At 36.2% G+C, this 13,327-nt stretch overlaps 1 protein-coding gene across 1 annotated transcript in view; it reads right to left on the minus strand.

Annotated features, from left to right (window-relative positions):
* Window positions 1-13,327, minus strand: part of kcnt1b (potassium sodium-activated channel subfamily T member 1b) — a 62,751-nt gene that overhangs the window by 13,667 nt on the left and 35,757 nt on the right. Inside the window, exons 20-23 of the mRNA XM_029439128.1 lie at window positions 12,909-13,014; window positions 12,567-12,739; window positions 11,647-11,718; window positions 243-377 (exon numbers count right to left, since the gene is read on the minus strand). Coding sequence (XP_029294988.1) covers window positions 243-377; window positions 11,647-11,718; window positions 12,567-12,739; window positions 12,909-13,014 — 486 coding nt within the window. The remainder of the gene's footprint in view (window positions 1-242; window positions 378-11,646; window positions 11,719-12,566; window positions 12,740-12,908; window positions 13,015-13,327) is intronic.

A 13,327-nucleotide genomic window follows, 5' to 3' on the forward strand; every position in this document is an offset into this window, starting at 1 on the left:
GTTAAAGAGAGAGGGACGTTAGTGGAGCGATGAAATGCTTCATGCGGAGGGGAAGACTCCGTGTGGCAGTGATGGATGATTTTAATTTTGGTTGTTAAATAAAAGAGTACTTTTTGCCAACGGTAATTTGTTTGTGAGATGAACAAAAACAAGCATTTACTCCCCAGAGTCTTACTGAGAGGAAGTTAATCAAGTGGAGTCTGACACAAATTACAAACTGTGTGTTTCTACTTCTCTGTTACCTGAACATAGTCTGGACGTTGACGATGGTCTTGGCGTCGGCCATGTAGTCCTCCTCAGCGCTCATGGTGCTCTCCTTGTCCACTACCACCAAGTTGTCGGCGTAGATTATACCACACTGGAGCAGATTGTCCAGACTGGTCCATTCACAAAAATAGTTTTTACTACAGCATGACATGTCAGGAAATATCTCCCCATGGACAGCAACATCAGTCTGTAATGTTCAATGTATTCTATTAATTATTCTTGTGTACACACTTACACCTAGAATTACTTGGGAGCAAGTTGCATGAGTTAAGCCCAGTTATAACGACATAAAGTGTTCAGTTATAACGACATAGTGTTCAGTTATAACGACATAAAGTGTTCAGTTATAACGACATAGTGTTCAGCTATAACAACATAAAGTGTTCAGTTATAACGACATAAAGTGTTCAGTTATAACGACATAAAGTGTTCAGTTATAACGACATAAAGTGTTCAGTTATAACGACATAGTGTTCAGCTATAACAACATAAAGTGTTCAGTTATAACGACATAAAGTGTTCAGTTATAACGACATAAAGTGTTCAGCTATAACGACATAACGTGTTCAGTTATAATGACATAACGTGTTCAGTTATAACAACATAAAGTGTTCAGTTATAACGACATAAAGTGTTCAGCTAGAACGACAAAAAGTGTTCAGTTATAACGACATAAAGTGTTCAGTTATAACGACATAAAGTGTTCAACTATAACGACATAAAGTGTTCAGTTATAACGACATAAAGTGTTCAGTTATAACGACATAGTGTTCAGCTATAACGACATAAAGTGTTCAGCTATAACGACATTAAGTGTTCAGCTATAACGATATAAAGTGTTCAGCTATAACAATATAAAGTGTTCAGCTATAACGACATAAAGTGTTCAGCTATAACGACATAAAGTGTTCAGCTATAACGACATAAAGTGTTCAGCTATAACGACATAAAGTGTTCAGCTATAACGATATAAAGTGTTCAGCTATAACGACATAAAGTGTTCAGCTATAACGACATAAAGTGTTCAGCTATAACGACATAAAGTGTTCAGCTATAACGACATAAAGTGTTCGGCTATAACGATATAAAGTGTTCAGCTATAACGACATAAAGTGTTCAGCTATAACGACATAAAGTGTTCAGCTATAACGACATTAAGTGTTCAGCTATAACGACATAAAGTGTTCAGTTATAACGACATAAAGTGTTCAGCTATAACGACATAACGTGTTCAGTTATAACGACATAAAGTGTTCAGCTATAACAACATTAAGTGTTCAGCTATAATGACATAAAGTGTTCAGCTATAACAACATAAAGTGTTCAGCTATAACGACATAACGTGTTCAGTTATAACGACATAAAGTGTTCAGTTATAACGACATAACGTGTTCAGTTATAACGACATAAAGTGTTCAGTTATAATGACATAAAGTGTTCAGTTATAACGACATAAAGTGTTCAGTTATAACGACATAAAGTGTTCAGTTATAACGACATAAAGTGTTCAGCTATAACGACATAGTCTGGACGTTGACGATGGTCTTGGCGTCGGCCATGTAGTCCTCCTCAGCGCTCATGGTGCTCTCCTTGTCCACTACCACCATGTTGTCGGCGTAGATTATACCACACTGGAGCAGATTGTCCAGACTGGTCCATTCACAAAAATAGTTTTTACTACAGCATGACATGTCAGGAAATATCTCCCCATGGACAGTAACATCAGTCTGTAATGTTCAACGTATTCTATTAATTATTCTTGTGTACACACTTACACCTAGAATTACTTGGGAGCAAGTTGCATGAGTTAAGCCCAGTTATAACGACATAAAGTGTTCAGTTATAACGACATAGTGTTCAGTTATAACGACATAAAGTGTTCAGTTATAACGACATAGTGTTCAGTTATAACGACATAAAGTGTTCAGTTATAACGACATAGTGTTCAGCTATAACAACATAAAGTGTTCAGTTATAACGACATAAAGTGTTCAGTTATAACGACATAGTGTTCAGCTATAACAACATAAAGTGTTCAGTTATAACGACATAAAGTGTTCAGTTATAACGACATAAAGTGTTCAGCTATAACGACATAAAGTGTTCAGCTATAACGACATAAAGTGTTCAGCTATAACGACATTAAGTGTTCAGCTATAACGACATAGTGTTCAGCTATAACGACATTAAGTGTTCAGCTATAACGACATAGTGTTCAGCTATAACGACATAAAGTGTTCAGCTATAACGACATAAAGTGTTCAGCTATAACGACATAAAGTGTTCAGCTATAACAACATTAAGTGTTCAGCTATAACGACATAAAGTGTTCAGCTATAACAACATTAAGTGTTCAGCTATAACGACATTAAGTGTTCAGCTATAACGACATAAAGTGTTCAGTTATAACGACATAAAGTGTTCAGCTATAACGACATAACGTGTTCAGTTATAACGACATAAAGTGTTCAGCTATAACAACATTAAGTGTTCAGCTATAACGACATAAAGTGTTCAGCTATAACAACATTAAGTGTTCAGCTATAACAACATTAAGTGTTCAGTTATAACGACATAAAGTGTTCAGTTATAACGACATAAAGTGTTCAGCTATAACGACATAAAGTGTTCAGCTATAATGACATAACGTGTTCAGTTATAACGACATAAAGTGTTCAGTTATAACGACATAAAGTGTTCAGTTATAACGACATAAAGTGTTCAGCTATAACGACATAGTCTGGACGTTGACGATGGTCTTGGCGTCGGCCATGTAGTCCTCCTCAGCGCTCATGGTGCTCTCCTTGTCCACTACCACCAAGTTGTCGGCGTAGATTATACCACACTGGAGCAGATTGTCCAGACTGGTCCATTCACAAAAATAGTTTTTACTACAGCATGACATGTCAGGAAATATCTCCCCATGGACAGTAACATCAGTCTGTAATGTTCAACGTATTCTATTAATTATTCTTGTGTACACACTTACACCTAGAATTACTTGGGAGCAAGTTGCATGAGTTAAGCCCAGTTATAACGACATAAAGTGTTCAGTTATAACGACATAGTGTTCAGTTATAACGACATAAAGTGTTCAGTTATAACGACATAGTGTTCAGTTATAACGACATAAAGTGTTCAGTTATAACGACATAGTGTTCAGCTATAACAACATAAAGTGTTCAGTTATAACGACATAAAGTGTTCAGTTATAACGACATAGTGTTCAGCTATAACAACATAAAGTGTTCAGTTATAACGACATAAAGTGTTCAGTTATAACGACATAAAGTGTTCAGCTATAACGACATAAAGTGTTCAGCTATAACGACATAAAGTGTTCAGCTATAACGACATTAAGTGTTCAGCTATAACGACATAGTGTTCAGCTATAACGACATTAAGTGTTCAGCTATAACGACATAGTGTTCAGCTATAACGACATAAAGTGTTCAGCTATAACGACATAAAGTGTTCAGCTATAACGACATAAAGTGTTCAGCTATAACAACATTAAGTGTTCAGCTATAACGACATAAAGTGTTCAGCTATAACAACATTAAGTGTTCAGCTATAACGACATTAAGTGTTCAGCTATAACGACATAAAGTGTTCAGTTATAACGACATAAAGTGTTCAGCTATAACGACATAACGTGTTCAGTTATAACGACATAAAGTGTTCAGCTATAACAACATTAAGTGTTCAGCTATAACGACATAAAGTGTTCAGCTATAACAACATTAAGTGTTCAGCTATAACAACATTAAGTGTTCAGTTATAACGACATAAAGTGTTCAGTTATAACGACATAAAGTGTTCAGCTATAACGACATAAAGTGTTCAGCTATAACGACATAACGTGTTCAGTTATAACGACATAAAGTGTTCAGTTATAACGACATAAAGTGTTCAGTTATAACGACATAAAGTGTTCAGCTATAACGACATAGTCTGGACGTTGACGATGGTCTTGGCGTCGGCCATGTAGTCCTCCTCAGCGCTCATGGTGCTCTCCTTGTCCACTACCACCAAGTTGTCGGCGTAGATTATACCACACTGGAGCAGATTGTCCAGACTGGTCCATTCACAAAAATAGTTTTTACTACAGCATGACATGTCAGGAAATATCTCCCCATGGACAGTAACATCAGTCTGTAATGTTCAACGTATTCTATTAATTATTCTTGTGTACACACTTACACCTAGAATTACTTGGGAGCAAGTTGCATGAGTTAAGCCCAGTTATAACGACATAAAGTGTTCAGTTATAACGACATAGTGTTCAGTTATAACGACATAAAGTGTTCAGTTATAACGACATAGTGTTCAGCTATAACAACATAAAGTGTTCAGTTATAACGACATAAAGTGTTCAGTTATAACGACATAAAGTGTTCAGTTATAACGACATAAAGTGTTCAGTTATAACGACATAGTGTTCAGCTATAACAACATAAAGTGTTCAGTTATAACAACATAAAGTGTTCAGTTATAACGACATAAAGTGTTCAGCTATAACGACATCAAGTGTTCAGCTATAACGACATAAAGTGTTCAGCTATAACGAAATTAAGTGTTCAGCTATAACGACATAGTGTTCAGTTATAACGACATAAAGTGTTCAGCTATAACGACATAAAGTGTTCAGCTATAACAACATTAAGTGTTCAGCTATAACGACATAAAGTGTTCAGCTATAACAACATTAAGTGTTCAGCTATAACGACATAAAGTGTTCAGCTATAACGACATAAAGTGTTCAGTTATAACGACATAAAGTGTTCAGTTATAACGACATAGTGTTCAGCTATAACAACATAAAGTGTTCAGTTATAACAACATAAAGTGTTCAGTTATAACGACATAAAGTGTTCAGCTATAACAACATCAAGTGTTCAGCTATAACGACATAAAGTGTTCAGCTATAACGACATAAAGTGTTCAGCTATAACGACATAAAGTGTTCAGCTATAACGACATAAAGTGTTCAGCTATAACGACATAAAGTGTTCAGCTATAACGACATAACGTGTTCGGCTATAACGATATAAAGTGTTCAGCTATAACGACATAAAGTGTTCAGCTATAACGACATAAAGTGTTCAGCTATAACGACATTAAGTGTTCAGCTATAACGACATAAAGTGTTCAGTTATAACGACATAAAGTGTTCAGCTATAACGACATAACGTGTTCAGTTATAACGACATAAAGTGTTCAGCTATAACAACATTAAGTGTTCAGCTATAATGACATAAAGTGTTCAGCTATAACAACATAAAGTGTTCAGCTATAACGACATAACGTGTTCAGTTATAACGACATAAAGTGTTCAGTTATAACGACATAACGTGTTCAGTTATAACGACATAAAGTGTTCAGTTATAATGACATAAAGTGTTCAGTTATAACGACATAAAGTGTTCAGTTATAACGACATAAAGTGTTCAGTTATAACGACATAAAGTGTTCAGCTATAACGACATAGTCTGGACGTTGACGATGGTCTTGGCGTCGGCCATGTAGTCCTCCTCAGCGCTCATGGTGCTCTCCTTGTCCACTACCACCATGTTGTCGGCGTAGATTATACCACACTGGAGCAGATTGTCCAGACTGGTCCATTCACAAAAATAGTTTTTACTACAGCATGACATGTCAGGAAATATCTCCCCATGGACAGTAACATCAGTCTGTAATGTTCAACGTATTCTATTAATTATTCTTGTGTACACACTTACACCTAGAATTACTTGGGAGCAAGTTGCATGAGTTAAGCCCAGTTATAACGACATAAAGTGTTCAGTTATAACGACATAGTGTTCAGTTATAACGACATAAAGTGTTCAGTTATAACGACATAGTGTTCAGTTATAACGACATAAAGTGTTCAGTTATAACGACATAGTGTTCAGCTATAACAACATAAAGTGTTCAGTTATAACGACATAAAGTGTTCAGTTATAACGACATAGTGTTCAGCTATAACAACATAAAGTGTTCAGTTATAACGACATAAAGTGTTCAGTTATAACGACATAAAGTGTTCAGCTATAACGACATAAAGTGTTCAGCTATAACGACATAAAGTGTTCAGCTATAACGACATTAAGTGTTCAGCTATAACGACATAGTGTTCAGCTATAACGACATTAAGTGTTCAGCTATAACGACATAGTGTTCAGCTATAACGACATAAAGTGTTCAGCTATAACGACATAAAGTGTTCAGCTATAACGACATAAAGTGTTCAGCTATAACAACATTAAGTGTTCAGCTATAACGACATAAAGTGTTCAGCTATAACAACATTAAGTGTTCAGCTATAACGACATTAAGTGTTCAGCTATAACGACATAAAGTGTTCAGTTATAACGACATAAAGTGTTCAGCTATAACGACATAACGTGTTCAGTTATAACGACATAAAGTGTTCAGCTATAACAACATTAAGTGTTCAGCTATAACGACATAAAGTGTTCAGCTATAACAACATTAAGTGTTCAGCTATAACAACATTAAGTGTTCAGTTATAACGACATAAAGTGTTCAGTTATAACGACATAAAGTGTTCAGCTATAACGACATAAAGTGTTCAGCTATAATGACATAACGTGTTCAGTTATAACGACATAAAGTGTTCAGTTATAACGACATAAAGTGTTCAGTTATAACGACATAAAGTGTTCAGCTATAACGACATAGTCTGGACGTTGACGATGGTCTTGGCGTCGGCCATGTAGTCCTCCTCAGCGCTCATGGTGCTCTCCTTGTCCACTACCACCAAGTTGTCGGCGTAGATTATACCACACTGGAGCAGATTGTCCAGACTGGTCCATTCACAAAAATAGTTTTTACTACAGCATGACATGTCAGGAAATATCTCCCCATGGACAGTAACATCAGTCTGTAATGTTCAACGTATTCTATTAATTATTCTTGTGTACACACTTACACCTAGAATTACTTGGGAGCAAGTTGCATGAGTTAAGCCCAGTTATAACGACATAAAGTGTTCAGTTATAACGACATAGTGTTCAGTTATAACGACATAAAGTGTTCAGTTATAACGACATAGTGTTCAGTTATAACGACATAAAGTGTTCAGTTATAACGACATAGTGTTCAGCTATAACAACATAAAGTGTTCAGTTATAACGACATAAAGTGTTCAGTTATAACGACATAGTGTTCAGCTATAACAACATAAAGTGTTCAGTTATAACGACATAAAGTGTTCAGTTATAACGACATAAAGTGTTCAGCTATAACGACATAAAGTGTTCAGCTATAACGACATAAAGTGTTCAGCTATAACGACATTAAGTGTTCAGCTATAACGACATAGTGTTCAGCTATAACGACATTAAGTGTTCAGCTATAACGACATAGTGTTCAGCTATAACGACATAAAGTGTTCAGCTATAACGACATAAAGTGTTCAGCTATAACGACATAAAGTGTTCAGCTATAACAACATTAAGTGTTCAGCTATAACGACATAAAGTGTTCAGCTATAACAACATTAAGTGTTCAGCTATAACGACATTAAGTGTTCAGCTATAACGACATAAAGTGTTCAGTTATAACGACATAAAGTGTTCAGCTATAACGACATAACGTGTTCAGTTATAACGACATAAAGTGTTCAGCTATAACAACATTAAGTGTTCAGCTATAACGACATAAAGTGTTCAGCTATAACAACATTAAGTGTTCAGCTATAACAACATTAAGTGTTCAGTTATAACGACATAAAGTGTTCAGTTATAACGACATAAAGTGTTCAGCTATAACGACATAAAGTGTTCAGCTATAACGACATAACGTGTTCAGTTATAACGACATAAAGTGTTCAGTTATAACGACATAAAGTGTTCAGTTATAACGACATAAAGTGTTCAGCTATAACGACATAGTCTGGACGTTGACGATGGTCTTGGCGTCGGCCATGTAGTCCTCCTCAGCGCTCATGGTGCTCTCCTTGTCCACTACCACCAAGTTGTCGGCGTAGATTATACCACACTGGAGCAGATTGTCCAGACTGGTCCATTCACAAAAATAGTTTTTACTACAGCATGACATGTCAGGAAATATCTCCCCATGGACAGTAACATCAGTCTGTAATGTTCAACGTATTCTATTAATTATTCTTGTGTACACACTTACACCTAGAATTACTTGGGAGCAAGTTGCATGAGTTAAGCCCAGTTATAACGACATAAAGTGTTCAGTTATAACGACATAGTGTTCAGTTATAACGACATAAAGTGTTCAGTTATAACGACATAGTGTTCAGCTATAACAACATAAAGTGTTCAGTTATAACGACATAAAGTGTTCAGTTATAACGACATAAAGTGTTCAGTTATAACGACATAAAGTGTTCAGTTATAACGACATAGTGTTCAGCTATAACAACATAAAGTGTTCAGTTATAACAACATAAAGTGTTCAGTTATAACGACATAAAGTGTTCAGCTATAACGACATCAAGTGTTCAGCTATAACGACATAAAGTGTTCAGCTATAACGAAATTAAGTGTTCAGCTATAACGACATAGTGTTCAGTTATAACGACATAAAGTGTTCAGCTATAACGACATAAAGTGTTCAGCTATAACAACATTAAGTGTTCAGCTATAACGACATAAAGTGTTCAGCTATAACAACATTAAGTGTTCAGCTATAACGACATAAAGTGTTCAGCTATAACGACATAAAGTGTTCAGTTATAACGACATAAAGTGTTCAGTTATAACGACATAGTGTTCAGCTATAACAACATAAAGTGTTCAGTTATAACAACATAAAGTGTTCAGTTATAACGACATAAAGTGTTCAGCTATAACAACATCAAGTGTTCAGCTATAACGACATAAAGTGTTCAGCTATAACGACATAAAGTGTTCAGCTATAACGACATAAAGTGTTCAGCTATAACGACATAAAGTGTTCAGCTATAACGACATAAAGTGTTCAGCTATAACGACATAACGTGTTCAGTTATAACGACATAAAGTGTTCAGTTATAACGACATAACGTGTTCAGTTATAACGACATAAAGTGTTCAGTTATAACGACATAAAGTGTTCAGCTATAACAACATAAAGTGTTCAGCTATAACGACATAAAGTGTTCAGCTATAACAACATTAAGTGTTCAGCTATAACGACATAACGTGTTCAGTTATAACGACATAAAGTGTTCAGTTATAACGACATAAAGTGTTCAGCTATAACGACATAAAGTGTTCAGCTATAACGACATAAAGTGTTCAGCTATAACGACATAACGTGTTCAGTTATAACGACATAAAGTGTTCAGCTATAACGACATAACGTGTTCAGTTATAACGACATAAAGTGTTCAGTTATAACGACATAAAGTGTTCACTGATGTGAGTGAAATAGCTAATATGACACTTGATAAAAATACTATTCAATAAGATTTTAAATTAAATTTCAACAAAATAACACAATATCTTAAAATGGTAAACTCACTAAATTACCAAATGGTACTGGTTATGTTAGCACAATAGGACATTTACCACTTATTCTAAACTGTTACTACAACTACCAACTATGTAAATGCAGGTATGATTGCGTCTGCATTCATGGTAAATATTTAGAAAAGACCGACAGTTTAGTTTAATATATAATTTCCTCCCTAAAACTGTCATTTTTGGCAGCTATATTATAACTTTGTGAGGCTGCGGTGACTTCCCGTTTACAAAGCAGATTGCTATTAAATTACACAATACTGAAGTCTTTACTAAGTAAGCTCTCTTAAAGGCCCTGTCACACATATCCGTATGACAGAAACGTATGCCGGGGCATACGAATATTTGTCAGAGTCCAAATACGTCTAACTTTTCATCGGATCGGATGTGAAAAGTGAACATATACAGATACGCATGTCTAACCTATTGATAGCGCATCACTTACTAATACAAAATGTATCAGACGAATGCCCAACGAATGCATAAGATATACAAAAATATGGCGTATACAAAATATGGGCAACACGCTGGTTTACGTTGATATAAGGTAAGGTATAAGTAGTATTCGTTAAGAGCTCCCTGTGTTACGCTGGGGTGCGTTGTTGAACGCTGATGTTTTGAGCATGTTCAAAATTACCGGATGTACCCGACGTGTGCTTCATAAGATATGCAGACGTTACGTTAGACATACGTGAATACGGAATACGTAGTTTAATATTTACCTATGTAAATACAGTACGTGAATACTTACTTACGTAAATATAGTACGTAAATACGTACGTGACTACCTACATGACTACATTAGAGGAACGTTAGATATAGGCTACGTCGGCTGACGGTGAATCCTACAGCCAATGTATTGATAACGAGTGGATAACCTATTCCTACCCTATGTTAAGATTATGCCTGATGACAGAGTAACTTATTAAACGTGTTTCTACAGTACAGCTAGCGTTCAGCATTTTAGCCGTTCTCCAGCATCAGCATGACGTGAACCAGATGGCACTATCAATGTTTGACATGCGTATAATAATTTGTTATGTATACGTCAGCTACAACACTGCTGTGGAAAAGTTGGACGTTTTTGGACAAATTTTCATATACGCCGGCATGTTTCTGCCATACGGAACTGTGTATGTCTGGCGTGTTCAGCGTATCGTCTGCGTCCTTCGAACAATCACAATTTACCCTTAATTTATATCAACCTGTTGCCGATATTTCGTATGCACCGGCATACGTTTCTGTCATACGGATATGTGTGACAGGGCCTTAAGATTTAAAAGATGCAACCCAGTTTAGTAAATCATTAGTTTGAAACTAGTCACCTAGAATTTAGGAAACTTAATGATCGATGTACAAACAGCTGGCACAACCTAATCCAGCTGAGCACTGAGAGCATTCATCTGGTATCTCTGTGGTTTGTAATGGCATTTATGTTTCATGTCGTCTGATTTATTAACATAACTGCACATTTTGAGTCCAGGAAGCAGCGGTTCTTTCTGTTATACCCTCACAATCAAACTCCTGTGCAGCTGTGAATATTTTAGCATGACCTGATATTGTATACATTTGAACAGCTAAATGTGGGAATAAGAAATTCAATATTATGGATCTTGGAATAAAAAAAAGTACATCAGCAATGGTAGTTTTGCCTTTACTGGTGTTTTATGGTGTATCTTTCCTTTAAATCAGACCCTGAGGCTTAGTTTGGTGATTGCGAACACCCACTAAGAATTAAATTGCATTTTTATTCATGATGCATGCAAGTATGAAATACTGCTGGTAGCTGTAATATAAATGGTAAAACTACCACTGAGATAAACATGATCACTAAGTGAGCTAATCAAGCGAGCAGGTTTTTATAATCCAAACATACTTATCGATGGTGCCAGCCATGAAGTAAACCATTGGAAAGCAGCAAATGGCTTCTAAGAAGTGGTTGTCTGGCCTGCGGGAAACAGGAAACATGGTGATTGAGACTCACGCAGTAATCGTCTCTGCAACACCGCAGAGACAGACGACAACACTGTGGCTGTAATCTCCTGCTTGTAGATCAGTAGATTGTAGATGCTGTTTGAACTGCGTTATTTGATGGTTTATCAGGCAACAATAGGGGGGGAAGTATATGTTTAATCCTTAAATTCAATGGGAGGATGTAACAGGTTGCTATGGAAACCCCTGAGAGTGTCCCTTAGCCAGAGCTTTCTTGGTTCTCCGTCTGTGCAGCTCATCGGTCTTAGTGACCGTAGAGATCTGGCCGAAGTTAATGAAAGTCACGGTGATGTAGAGCGGAAAAAGGTGTGGATCATTGCAACACATACACACACACGTATACATATCCTAACACACACATATGTTTTCTTATGCAGAGAGAACTGTCGTTTCTGAATAATGCAAAATCTATTTCTTTCTTTGCAAACATAGAAGCCACTGGTACATTTAAGAAAATAAAAACTATTTTAAGCCTAAATGCAAATAACACACACACACACACACACACACCCCTTTCTTTACTTTTTTTGATCTTCAAATTCAGTTTTCTGCATGAAAAAAGTATTTTATTAATAATGTAAAAATATTATTTTTCTAAATCTTGAGGCTATGTTACCATATACACTTCTACTGCAGGAATTATGGCACTTTAGCAGATGATTATTATCTACTGTATGTCAAACTCAAAATGATTGAAATAAAGAACTAAACTAAAAAAATAAGTTCTACTACCACTGAACCTTTATCATCATTAATGTACAGTTGTGTTTAAAACGCAACATAGAGGACGGTTAAAAGTCTTACGGGTAGTCCAGCAGCAGCACTATGGGGTTGAGCTCCTTTCTGGGTCGATAGTAAGCGCGCAGAGGGACAATGAAGTTGTAGAGACCGTTTCCCGCCGTCTCTGCAGACACTATAATCAGCTTGTTCTTGAAGCCGTATGCTTTGGCATCCTCAAAGCTGCTATGCATGCAGCCCTGGAGACAGACAATCAAACAGGAAGTCAGGTCAGGCTTTAGTTGCTCTTCAGTTGCTCTGACTCATCACATATCATTTTCTATTAAAAAGATTGTGAAATAAAAGTGAATGCATGTTTTTATGGTTTCATTTTGAGCCGCTTCGGTCTTTTCCTGCGTGTGAATTCACCTTGTCGAGGCGAAGGCAGCAGAATGGAGCTTTCTGTGGCAGGAGGTGGCACAGAGTCGGAGAGCTGCCGATGTAGGGCGAATTGGGAGGGTAGCCCTTCACAAAACTGACGGAAAAAAGAAAAAAGTCCTCTCAGACTTTAACAACAATGACTGATTTATTGATTGATTAAAAAACTGAAACAATCCTGAAATCACAAAAAAAATAAAACACATCACTATTTAGGAATACAAAATAACTTCCACAACAACAACACAAAACAAAAACAGCTACAATAACAATATTATTGCACGTTTCACAGTATATCTGTTATCCTGCTCCAAAGAAAACCCTAATCTGACTTATAAAAGCTTCTCTCATATTTAAAGACTTGATGTGTAAAGAAAAACCTTCCCAATATTCCCTCCAGGCACTTTACA

The sequence above is a fragment of the Cottoperca gobio genome, chromosome 9, assembly GCF_900634415.1.
Source record: "Cottoperca gobio chromosome 9, fCotGob3.1, whole genome shotgun sequence".
NCBI lineage: Eukaryota > Metazoa > Chordata > Actinopteri > Perciformes > Bovichtidae > Cottoperca > Cottoperca gobio.